Below are 13,027 nucleotides of genomic sequence, written 5' to 3'. Positions count from 1 at the left end.
ATGTTTTAATTTTGAATAGAGAAAAAGACTATTTTCCACCCAAATTTTAGTCTAATCATAAAATCATATTCACAACAGATGAAAATCTAAACACTCATCCATAAATTAATTGTTGTCTAAATTTTCAGATAAAAATATGGATAAAATCGTTATTTTATCTATAAATTCTGAAACCTTAAAATTTATATCATTTTCTTATCATTGGTCAGTTTCCTAAGTCATTGGAGATGAAACATGGAAAGAAGAAAAAAATAAATTTTTTAAAATTTAATTATGGGGATAAATTTAAGTTTTTCAAACTAAGGAAAAAAATGATATAATTTTTTTATATTTTACAATTTATTGATAAAATAATAATTTTATATCTGTTTCTAATTAAAAATTTTGGATGGTAGTTGACCTTTAGATAAATATTTAAATTTTTTATCGATCATAAATATAATTTTTGAGATTACAGTAAAATTTGAGTGAGAAATTGTCCATTTTCTTTTTTACTATTGCAAACATTGCACATTCTGGATTAAAAAGAATTTAATAATTAAGCTAATTTAATTATTTAAATAATTAATTAATATTAGAGCAATATTATGTGTATCTATTTTTGATATATAATTTATGTATATAGTGATGTGTCATCATGTAATTAGGCAGTTTTAAAACATGTGTCATCATATGATAAAGAAACATTCAATCATATGATAATACCTCTTTTGTGTATATAAATTATGTACCAAAAATAGATACATATAATTTTATAGTTAATATTATTATTTTTATTTTAAAGTAAAACTTAAAAATAAAAATAAAAATTAAAGTTAGCCAGTTAGGGGATGATGGTGACGCGGTAATTTGTAATTGGTTGGTATCGTAATCATGGAGTTGTTGTTGTATGTTGACTTGAACCCGACTTGCTTTTTTTTTTTTTCAAATTATGGAGCGGAAAGAAAACATTTTTATTAATTAAAGGAATAAATTATAAAAGGAAAATGGGATGGGAATGGGATAATAAAAAAGAATAACAGCTCATAACAATAAAAAAGAAAAGGTGGGTTCATTTCCTGGGTGTAATGAAATTGAAGCAAAGACGGGGATTTAGGTCTGAATCAATCGGGTCCGATAACATCAGAAATGATCCTCAGCTGCTAGGCAAGGTAAGTCTTTCTCTTCTCAATTCCGATCTAAAAATTGCAAAGTTTTACATGCTTTTATCTACTGAATCTGACTGCTGAGACTTGTTAATTGGTTGGATCTGTCATCTCTGTCTCTGCATTAGTATTAGTAATTGACTTGTATTTCGTTCTGCAGCGGCGCATGTGATTGTTTATGTATTCTTTTCCAATTCGAGGAGATATGCTCAAGATTGGGAGTGTCTCAAGAAATAACAGTAGCAGTAATAATACTAATATTAATGATACTGATAATAATGCTTTGAAAATGACACAACCTCAGCAGTCTCTTAGGCGTTTGGGCTTGTGTTCACAATTAGCTCAACACTCCTCTCCAATTGTATTCCCTGAGAAACGTACCAAGAAGGTCAAGGCTTCTGATCCTCAATTTGACCACCCTAAGAAAGATGAGCACAGAATTGACATTCCTGTTGGTGGTGAAAATGAAAAATCTGATCTATTAGGGTATGTTGTTTACTCTGGCAAGCTTATTTTGGATAAGAGAAATACCTCTTATGATAAAACTACTACCATTGATGTACAACACCAATCTTCAACTCAACCCACTAGTCAAGAAGCTGTTGATGCTAAGCTCACCAGCAAAGCCTTAGTTTGGGGTTCTCATGTGCTGTCTTTGGATGATGTCATCTCGGTATATAATAAATACTCTAATCTTTTTGTTGCAATAATTATTCATCTCTCATTTGCAAGGTGCTCATTATTAACCCTGAAATTCTCTGATAGGTATCATATAATAACGGCCTCAGACATTTTACTGTTCATTCTTATCCTTTTAAAAGGGGTTCCTGTGGTCTTTCCTGTTTTATAAAGCCTCGGAGAACTCGAAAGGACTATCGCTTCTTGGCTTCTAGCACAGAAGAAGCAATTCAGTGGGTAGGTGGTTTTGCTGATCAACAATGCTTTGTAAATTGTTTGCCTCACCCTTTGGTTTCTTCAAAGAAACAGGCGTCATCAGAATTATTCCTGACTGATACTCCTCCTGAGTTGATTTTCCGATGTAAGAGTCCCCCTAGGATGCTCGTAATATTGAATCCAAGGTCGGGGCATGGTCGTTCTAGTAAGGTTTTCCACGGCATTGTAGAACCAATATTTAAGGTGTGTTCTGCCTCTGTTCTGGTCTTCAATGTGCTAATTCTCTTTGTTTCTGCTAATATCTGCCAGGATATATATTATGCTTGAGGCTAGCTATGCAAAAAAGTTAACTTGATCTCATTTTGCCTCATCAAGCTTATGAAAAGGATGCATAAGATCTTTGTTTGTCATCGATACTGCTATAATATTTCCAGAAATTGACCTTGGCATTCATAATAGATGGATTACCTGCTCAAAACATATCATAAACATAGATAATAGAGTGTTGATTTGCGTTGCATCCCCAACTGTTGCAGTACTTGAGAGGAAATCGAAAATTGATTTGGCTTTCAAGGCCTTACCTGTTATCTTTACGTGCTGTATGATTGCAGGGTTGTTTCGAAATCCCTTTCCCTTTGCATCCCCAATCATTGCAGTACTTTTTTTCTGTAGTCTTTCAAACCCCTTGGGTTGTTGAGTTTTTGGCTTCAATTCACACTTGCGCATCATATGCTTGTGTGGATAGCTGCTTAGAGGGTTTATGGCATGGCAAAGCTTTGCAACTATGCCATTCTTGGCAACGGTGATCGCTGTGATGGCAAAGCAAATATAGGTGCTAAAAGTCATCTTTTTAAATAAGAATTCAAAGTGTAGCTCTGAGCTAGTTTTTTAATGGAAGTACTAGGTCATGAAAAGTACAACCAGGACTGCCTTTTTTATGTGTGCTGTTGCATACATAGTTCTCTAAAGGTAGAGGAAAACATGTAATTAGCAGAAAACACATACAATAAAATCAGCATATTGATGCACATCAAAAGGAGATCATCAACTCACAGTTATCTGCACTTTGAAAAATTATAGGTATTAGGTTTTACTGAAATGAAAGCATAAAGTGTCATGAATATCCTGATGTGAGGTTTTTGCATTCTTTTTTTTTTTTTGAGAAGCATTACCTTGTTGATGCTTTATTTATGCTTTCTATTTTTTGTTTGTTAATAATAATTTTTATATTCTTTCTTGTCTTTTTTTTTTAATGGTACTTTGTTTGTTGAAAAGAATTGGTTCAAGTTTTTTCATCTACTATTCAATCAGCATCCAAACTGTGACAGCTTGCAGGGTTTAAATTGGAGGTAGTCAAAACAACATCTGCTGGTCATGCTAAAACTTTGGCATCCACTGTTGACATCAGCACATGCCCAGATGGTATTGCTACCAATGCACTATTAGCTAACATGTTAAGCTTTTCCTTAATCCTTTGGCAAAATATGTCATCTTTATTTCTTTTTGATACTGTTGTACATTTTTTTAGGAATTATATGCGTTGGAGGTGACGGGATCATTAATGAGGTATGTTATTTGCTGCTTCAGTGGAATGTTGTTTCTCCTCTCGCACAGTCTTAGAAACTTATAAATTTTCTTTTGCTTCTATTATAGTATAACATACATCAGATGCAGCAATTTTAGTTTAGATTGTGAAAATCACTAAATCATATCAAGTTATTAGCTTGGGCTGGCTAAAAACACTAATCAGTTCTCACGATTTGAAAGTGAGTCATAAATTTTTTGTATTGATGGTGATTGTCAGTAACTGTTAATTGAATTTTGGTTTAGCATTTGATGCAATCAAGTTGATCTTAAGTTTATATGTCATAGTATTTTTTTATTTTCGACCGGCTACTTCTGGGATTCTTTTATTCACAAAAGTGTGCTGTATAATCAACAAAAACTGATTATATTACCACACGATTGCATAATCTTTTTCGCCACTAATCCATCAGCAACCTAGGTGTTTATCCTTGTAAAATGACAGTAGTTGTGATATTGCTTTATATTTTAGTTAAGACATATCCAAACACTATATAACCCTATTTTGGTCCTTCATTATGGTAAGGTTATTGGCTTTATCTGATAAATATTTAGAGAAATTCATGAAGCAAACATTCAAGTGTTGTTCATGTATCTAATAGTAACTCATGTAACACTACAAAGATCTATATGGCAAATGCCTAAAAGTTTATAGAAATGAAATTAGAGCTTAATTAAAAGTTGTAACTACCTTTGAAACTACTAAGTATCAAAATTGAATCATTGGTTAACTTACGTACAGTTGCTCTCTTTCATATACGAAGGGCACTGAGGGTGTTTGGGGTCAAGGATGATCGCTTAGTGCTCTGTCTTTATATGCTAAAATGGTTGTTGTGGGACTTGATGGATGTTTGGAGTTATTGTTTTCTAAACTAGTGTCCAAAATACAGTGCATACTCTTTTTTCTGTTTTAGGGGAGGAAAGCATAGAATTTATTGTACATCTAGAGAAAGGAATATATACAAAGTTGAAGCATGCTACAACCACTCTATTGCCAAAACTAGTGTTTGAGACATTTCTTTGTCAGATTATTGTAAAAAGATCATATTCTTATTTTTTCCTCCGTCCACCTATTGCTGCAGAAAACTCTCCATGCCGAATTGAATCTCTCTGATTGAATAATTGGCTTCAACAAATGTCCTTAGACCTCCCCTTTTAACATTTTTATGTTCTGAAAGAGCTACTAACTCAGTTTTAATTGGCTACTCTTTTACCAGATGGCTGGGAAAAAAATGTTCTCTCCTCGGGTAAAGAAAATATTGTTGGCCCAAGTCATAATTATCTAGGATTTCCAAATGACTGTTCAACAGACTTCAAGTTTGTGGAAATAATTGGGGGAAGGAAGTGTGTTTGGTGTTGGTCAAGGAGTTGTGGTTGAGCTAACAACTGTGTCCGAGATTGAGAGAACAGGAATTTGAACAAACTTATTTCTTTTGAAAAGTTGTCTAACTGGAAAATTTGTTGAGAAGCTTTAGAAACAACATTTCATTCACCATGTATCAAGTGTAGTTTTATGAACTGTTTCCACTCTAAATTTTGATGGCTTATAATTGAATCAAAGCAATGGAACAAATATATTATAGTGAAAATAAATAATTTTGAATTCTAAACCTTAATTATTTTGGTTTTAGATGTATAATAAACTTTTTAACTGCTTATACATATTTAATTGATTCTTGGGATGTGAAAGAACATCTGATACTTTTACACAATTCAGGACCTTGATCTCAATCAGGTTCCTTCATGCTAAGAAGTAGCTGCCTATTCTATCTGCTCGTGTATTACTGTTCTCCTTAGACAGGATGCTTTAAGAGTATTAGAGGATAGGTTATTACCTCAAACTTAATCTGATCTAGAACATCTAAGAAAGGCTGTCATGATTTGTCCCCTTGTCCTTTTTGTACATGGATATCTGTATATTTATTAATCAAGATTGTTTTTACTATTTAGCCAAGAGACTAATTGGTGAATGTGTAATAGTCATCTGGTGTCTAGTTAGTTATATGATGTTCAACAAAGGTTTGACTGATACAAACCCTTCTCCTCTGAATGTAGAGAGGAGTGATTCTCCATTGAGGCTGTGAATACCAGTATTCTTTCGAGAAGTAACCAACTCACAAATGAAGTTTTACCTCATGGTTTAATCTTCAACATGGTACAACATTTCATCTATTGCAAAGTTTTAATTGGCCAAGATTGGGAACATTTTGTGCATGCAATTGCGGTGACAAAAATAACTGTTTAGAGTTTCAACTGTGCATGATGTCTTTCTGAGTAGAGTATAAATTTTTTTGGGACAACAATTTGAGGTCAACTACAATTTTTACCAAGTTGTCTGCTGAAGAGATAAGCATTCAGACAACTTTCTCTCGCTCTCAATCCTCTTATACACTTATCCCTTGTGCAAGTTTTAGATGTGTGGACATTTTGGAACCATTTGAAGATTTTCTAGGTTATTTGTAGGTCAGTTGTTAAGTTTTCATTTTAGGATCTTGTGGTCCTCGGCTATGACTTGATAATATCATTATAATATAATCTACAACTTCAAACTGTCTTTAAATAATATCCCCTTATTTCTGTGCAGGTTCTAAATGGTCTACTTAGTCGAGACAACCAGAAAGAAGGTATTTCTATACCAATTGGAATCATACCGGCTGGTTCCGACAATTCATTAGTTTGGACAGTTTTGGGAGTAAGAGATCCAATTTCTGCTGCACTAGCAATTGTGAAGGCAAGTCTCTTCGTGAATTTTCCATAGTTTCTTAATACTCAGTGTTGATATTATTATAATTATTACCTTTTAGCAACTATCTTTGGTTAAGATGTGATGCACTGAAAACCAGAAGCAACCTTTCTATATATTATATATTCATTTTAGGTTTTGCTAACTGAAAATAATTTTCTTTTTTCAAATATCTAGTAAGACCTTTTTATTTCTATTCTTTTCTTTTATGCCATTTGCTTTAGCGTTTCTTCTAATGCAGATTAAGCTATCAAATACTTACAAGTGAATTGTTGTTGGTTTTAGGGCGGTCTTACTGCCACAGATGTTTTTGCCGTTGAGTGGATTCATACTGGTGTCATCCAGTATGGGATGACGGTCTCATATTATGGTTTTGTTAGTGATGGTAAGCCACGAACTTGTGATTTGTTTTTTAAATCTTCCATTTTATTGTGTTGCTCTGTATCCAAATAGTATGATAACTGATATTATCTGAGTAATTTCATTTGTTGATTTTGTTCCATGTTTCTTAAATACTTATATTGGCTGGTGCTTCATGGTAAAGTTTAAGAAAAATGTTGAGGCTAAGGTTTTATAGTTTTAGATGTGCATCGATTGCATGTTTCACTAGTGATCTTTCTAGGCAAATGTTAACCATTGACCTGCAAGTTACTGAAGTGTTTGATTTCTATTATTGGTGCTCTAGGGAGAGGCAGGAGTAGGGCAAGAGCTAACTACTTTTTGAGAATTGACTACATGTTATGTTATAAGGAAAGATATTAAACAAAAGAAATTAATGTGATGCTACTTTTCTTCTCTGTACTTTTTGTTACACATAAGATTAATGATTGTTTTTTAATTAGAATTTTTTCCTTTTTGAAAAATTACTAAACAGACCAGTTTATATTAAAATGTTGGAAGAAGGTACTGTAAATGACAACAATTTATATGTAAGAAATATATGTAAGAAATGTTTTTTTTCACTAGTGTGAAATGTATCTAGATTTGCTCATAACTAAGCTGTTGCAGTATTGGAACTTTCGGAGAAATATCAAAAAAGGTTTGGCCCTCTGCGTTATTTTGTTGCTGGATTTCTCAAGTTCTTATGTCTGCCGAAGTACAACTATGAAGTGGAATATCTTCCTGCATCAAAAGAGGATCTAGAAGGGAAACACTCAGCAGAGCACGAAATAGTTGGGATGTCAGACGTGTACACTGACATTATGAGAAAATCAAAAGAGGGCATGCCCAGAGCCTCTAGTTTATCAAGTATTGATTCTATCATGACCCCTAGTCGAATGTCTGCTGGAGATCCTGATACAACATGTAGTAGCACTTATGCTAGCACTGAACCATCGGAGTATGTTCGTGGCCTGGATCCAAAAGCAAAACGCTTGTCTTCAGGGAGGACCAATGTAACAGCAGAACCAGAAGTTATTCATCCTCAGATACCACTGTCTACAGCTCCAAATTGGCCAAGGACTAGGTCAAAGTCTAGGACAGACAAGGGGTGGACTGGCTTGACCATCACACATGATCCCTCTAGATGCTCTTGGGGAAATACTGCAACCAATGATAGAGAAGATATATCTTCAACACTATCTGATCCAGGTCCAATTTGGGATACTGAACCGAAGTGGGATACAGAGCCTAATTGGAATGTCGAGAATCCAATTGAATTGCCTGGACCTTCAGACGATTTAGAAACAGGAACAAAGAAGGAAGTGATGCCTAGGTATGAAGATAAATGGAATGTTACCAAAGGGCAATTTCTTGGCGTCCTGGTTTGCAACCATGCATGTAGAACTGTGCAGAGTTCTCAGGTGGTAGCACCCAAAGCAGAGCATAATGACAACACCATGGATATGCTCTTAGTTCATGGAAGTGGGCGGCTTCGGTTGATGAGATTTTTTTTGCTGCTGCAGTTGGGTCGGCATCTTTCATTGCCATATGTTGAATATGTGAAGGTATGAGCTTTTTGTCTGATGATGCTTTCACTTTTTGAGTGAAATAGCTACTTAACTTGACATGGACCTGAATGATGTATATTACGTTACAAAATTCTAAACTAATTTTTAATTGAGTTTGGTTGAATTGACATCATCTAACTCAACTTTTAATCAAAAACAGGTTAAATCAGTGAAGATTAAGGCTGGAAAGCACACCCACAATAGTTGTGGCATTGATGGTGAGCTTTTTCCACTAAATGGACAGGTCATCTCTTCTTTGCTTCCGGAGCAATGCAGACTTATTGGCCGCTCATATAACCATCATGATTAACTTCAAAAGTGTATGTGATTGTGCCAGAAGAAATGAAAATGAGTCGTTGATCAGAATTCTTTGATGAATTCTGTGGACATATATGGTCTTTCGGTAGAGACTATCCAGATGATGCTTAAAACCTCAAAAGAAGTCAAAAAAAAAGCCTGTTATATATTTTCTTAGTTACCTCCTACATTGTGCCTTTACACAGCTGAGGTTCCTGTAAATTTTTGGTTTGGTTATCTATATCTCTTTTGCTTTTAATTTGTTTGCCTTTTTTTCTTAATATAATTATGTTAAACTTTCGCTGATGTACTATTCTCCCTTTCTAGCTTCCGGGTGTGATCTGTTCAATGTATTGAAATTTGTGATATTTTTTCCTATAAAATTTTAATTTCTACTTCTCCTGTAATCATCTTCGAATTGGTTTGGAGTTATTTGTAATGGTTTTTCACATTGTTTTTTATTTGGTAATTATTTGCCTTTACTGGTTGAAAGAGCAGTTTCAATATAATTGAAATCTTGGTGCTTAGCTTACTTTGTTGGCTTGGGCTGTGTCGAATTTTATGTCAATTGTTCGTTATTATCCATAAAACTTGGGGTCGGGAGTGACAAGTTGAATTATCCACCTCACAATTCTCATCCACTGTATAAAAAGAAACAAAATAATAAAAAAAAATCTTGCTCCAACTGACATTTTCGCTCGAGTATTATCGGTTCAAATGTTTAGATGGTTTCTGTTTTCGACCTCAGCTTATTGACACGTGTAGGATAGACGAAAAATGTGAATACGGTAAACATTGCGTGGTAGAAATTCCGTTGCATCAGATGAGCATGTAAGCTGAGGCTGCGAGGCTGATGTTGAATTGAAGCTGAGAAAATAGTAGAAGAGATAGATATAAGAACAACGGTACTAAACAAGATGAGTAGTACAAGTACAACCCTGGCTCCGTCATCAGCGACATCTTCGCTGATTAATCGCCCACTTTCCAATACATCATGTTTCTCCTCATGTCTCGCAGTTTCTTCATTTTCAGCTTGCAATAGTAATAATGAGAATGCTAAGAGAAGGAAAGGTTGGATGATCTGTTGTGAAGTGGCTGTTAAATCCAACAATTCAACACCATCCGTAGGATTTGAGAGCAATCCATCTGAAGAGGAAGCTAGGATTGGTGCAAAAGTTCGAGTCAAAGTGCCTTTGAAGGTCTACCATGTGCCTAGGGTTCCCGAGCTTGATCTGACTGGTATGGAAGGCGTGCTCAAGCAATACGTTGCCGTTTTTAAGGGAAAAAAAATCTCCGCCAATATGCCTTATAAGGTCGAGTTTGTTACACAAGTTGAAGGCCGTGGACCTGTCAAGTTCTTTGCCCATCTCAAGGAAGATGAGTTCGATTACCTGGATTAATTATTTATCTCTATTTTATTACCTTTTTAGTGACGAATCAATAATAATTGCTATTATTTTGTATGTCTTTCACATGGATTCGCTTTCTATGCTAATTATCTTTATTTTTCTCTTGCTTGATGCTATATTCAGTCGTAAGATTACTATCTTTTTTTTTTTTTTTTTTGTTCGGAATCAAGCAAAACTAAGGCTTTCCTTCGATACTCGGTTGATACAAATACTATTTTCTGATGCAACTCATTCCCATATTCACTTCAGCTGTTTAATTATATGTGTCAGAACCTAACTAGCTATTAGTTGGCCATATATATTAAGAGAATTGCAACTAGTTCATCATAAGCATCCCCAAATCGGTTGCCTGGTTTAACAAAATTAGGGAAACCGTGTGTCAGTGAACTCAAGGCAAACATATGTGGATCATTAGAAGTCAAGGAATATCTTCAAACCATGGAGAAAGTACAAAAAGGCACGTTCTCTGTTGGTGTGATGATAACATTTTATTTTCCTTGAACCCTTGTATGAGAAAAAGTAAATCTTAAACTTAGCATCATTAAAGGAGAATTTTGTAACATTTCTAGTCTAATAGGACGACTCACTGTCAAAATAGAGTCTATCATGGTTTTGTATTTAGGTTTTGCAACCCAAAACGCGTTTTGACAGTTTAAGGAGTTCATATGCTATTTAACCAATTAAATCTTCTCATCCCTAACTAATATGAGATACATAAATAGAGTACAGATAAACTCAACATCTGTTTTGTGTTTTGCCGATATCGAATTTGTCTACAGGTATCACATACACCCCTCCTTACGAGACTCAGGGATGTTACAAATTTCACTAGGAAATTACCGAGTGAATTGGTTAGAATGTTCTTTTTACAGAAAGTTTTTAATATGAAAAGGTGGAGATATAATCTAATAAAGATATGGGCTTTCATCCTTGCTGCTTTGTTTTGAAAGGCTTTGGCTGAAGTAACATCTTTCAGTTGAATTACAAGTCTTATATCTTTTATGCATTTGGTATTCATTAAACATGCACTGGATCAATTTTGTAAGAGAAGTTTGTGATTTTATTCATTATTCTGATGGTTTTGCTGCAACCATACATACTCTGAAGGCTATTCCTTGTTAACAGTACTATGACTTCCTAAAGCTAAGGGGAGACAAGCAGTTTACCTGCTATGATGTAAGTTGATGTGTGTTACAATATGGTTCTTCAGATCACTGTTGGGATATATGGTTGCTTGTATTGATATACATCTGAATTTTATTAATGTTTTGATATTTGAAAATCATTGTATGGTCTGTGGAGTATTAATTGCTTAACAGCAGAATTGAGTCGTGCAGCTGAGGCAGTGGACCACTTATATCCTGTAGTTATTGATTAATCCTCATAACTGCTACCCTTATGAGTGCTTTGCTTCACTGGCTGACAGTGATTAGGAGAATGGAAGGGTAATTCCTTTTTCTATTTGTGCTATTTTTCCTAATTCTAGGCAGCTTTATCCTTTCTTTTTTTTTTTTTGCATGATTCCTTTGTCTGCCGTGAATTTTACGGTAGTTTCAGAAAATGGAAGTAGAGTTATATAGTCTAAAATCAGTGGAGAATATGATTGTGCTGCAATTTCTTCAAAGCTGCACCGCTCTCTGCATGCATGATTTGGTAATAATTTGGATTGTATAAAGTATGGGTAAACTCTCGACAGAGTTTTCAGAAGACCGCTTTAATGAATTAGGGTCACCAAATCTTGACAATGCAATGAAGGCTTCGCAAGTCACTGGCATCTCACTGCATTTGCTTTTGTTTATGGTTGGTTGCTTATTGTTTTACATTTGTAAACTCTTGAAGGTCATCTGGGTTTCCAGTCAAACACATACCATTTTATTGATGCTTACTGAAAAGGGATGCAGATATGTTCATGATTTAGAAAGTTAATTTCATCTTGGTGGCTTTTAACAAATGGGTTGAGCAAAAACACTGCAGTTTAGGTTTTGTTACAGAGGAATGCAGAATGATGAGCTGATCATCTTTTAATCTCTGTTTTCCGTATCTGCATCAATGAGAACTTTATTGAAGGTAAAAGCGAAGTAAGCTTGTATTTTTCATCTACATACGGTTGTAATATTTTAACAAACTTCCCACAAGGTCGACTTTGAAAGTTCATTAACACATACAAAGTAATAAAATGGAATGAAAATGTTAACTGAAAGTGGATTGGATGTTTCACTTAAAAAAAGAAAGGATTGAAGTAGGCGATTCCGGTGGACGAGAAAAGATTTGTACGTGTAAAGAGGTGAGGCCATAGGTGATTTGGTGAGGAGACAAACGAGTTGATCATATTGTTAATTGTTGAGCTGTACTTGATGAAATTTAGAATTAGTGTTTAATGCCAGCCACTTGAAGCAAGATCTATCAGGCGCATATTGTTCTGACTGATGTTATTACGATCGGAGTAAACATATTAACAAGAACAAGGAGGTAGGGCTGATCCAAACTGAATCTGCTCAACTTGGCTCAATTTAAAACTAAATTCAAATTAGAGTTTTAACTTTGTAATTTGGTTCAAGTGTGACTCGAATCTCTTTACGACGATATTATTCATTCCATTAATATTATTAATCATTTTATTAGCAATCAATGAACTAAATTTTCAACCAATTCAATTGAGTTAAAATTAATTATTATGAATTTTATCTAAGTGATAACATCTTCAATTAATTTGATTTAGTTAGAGTTAATCATTATGAATTTAATCCGAGTGACAATATTTTCAAATAACTTAATCATGTTGAAACTAATTATTATGGATTTGATTCGAATGATATCATCTTCAAGTTAAAACTAATTATTATAAATTTTAATTGAGTTCAACCCCAATCATGATTGGTTGGGTCGGAATAGAATTTTATTGAGAGATAATGAATACCGAGTTTTTTGTGATGAGTAATTATTTAAGCTGTTCCCACACCATTAATTAGGCGAAGACGCAAAGAGACTGCAACTGCAACCACAACA

General features: G+C 34.2%; 2 protein-coding genes across 2 annotated transcripts; both read left to right on the top strand.

Moving 5' to 3' along the window:
* Nucleotides 1–1,008: 1,008 nt before the first annotated feature.
* LOC123214453 (sphingoid long-chain bases kinase 1) lies at nucleotides 1,009–9,019 on the top strand. Its single transcript, XM_044634222.1, has 9 exons — nucleotides 1,009–1,151; nucleotides 1,306–1,818; nucleotides 1,911–2,282; nucleotides 3,368–3,461; nucleotides 3,568–3,605; nucleotides 6,208–6,354; nucleotides 6,652–6,751; nucleotides 7,375–8,312; nucleotides 8,476–9,019. The coding sequence occupies exons 2-9, from the start codon at nucleotides 1,324–1,326 to the stop codon at nucleotides 8,623–8,625; spliced, it is 2,334 nt and encodes a 777-aa protein (XP_044490157.1). The 5' UTR covers nucleotides 1,009–1,151; nucleotides 1,306–1,323; the 3' UTR covers nucleotides 8,626–9,019.
* Nucleotides 9,020–9,319: 300 nt separating this feature from the next.
* LOC123214459 (ferredoxin-thioredoxin reductase, variable chain, chloroplastic) lies at nucleotides 9,320–10,137 on the top strand. Its single transcript, XM_044634227.1, has one exon. The coding sequence runs from the start codon at nucleotides 9,530–9,532 to the stop codon at nucleotides 10,010–10,012; it is 483 nt and encodes a 160-aa protein (XP_044490162.1). The 5' UTR covers nucleotides 9,320–9,529; the 3' UTR covers nucleotides 10,013–10,137.
* The last annotated feature ends 2,890 nt before the right edge of the window (nucleotides 10,138–13,027 follow it).

Source organism: Mangifera indica, chromosome 4, assembly GCF_011075055.1.
Source record: "Mangifera indica cultivar Alphonso chromosome 4, CATAS_Mindica_2.1, whole genome shotgun sequence".
Lineage (NCBI taxonomy): Eukaryota > Viridiplantae > Streptophyta > Magnoliopsida > Sapindales > Anacardiaceae > Mangifera > Mangifera indica.
Note: the sequence above shows the minus strand (reverse complement) of the source record. Positions and strands in the feature narration are given on the sequence as shown.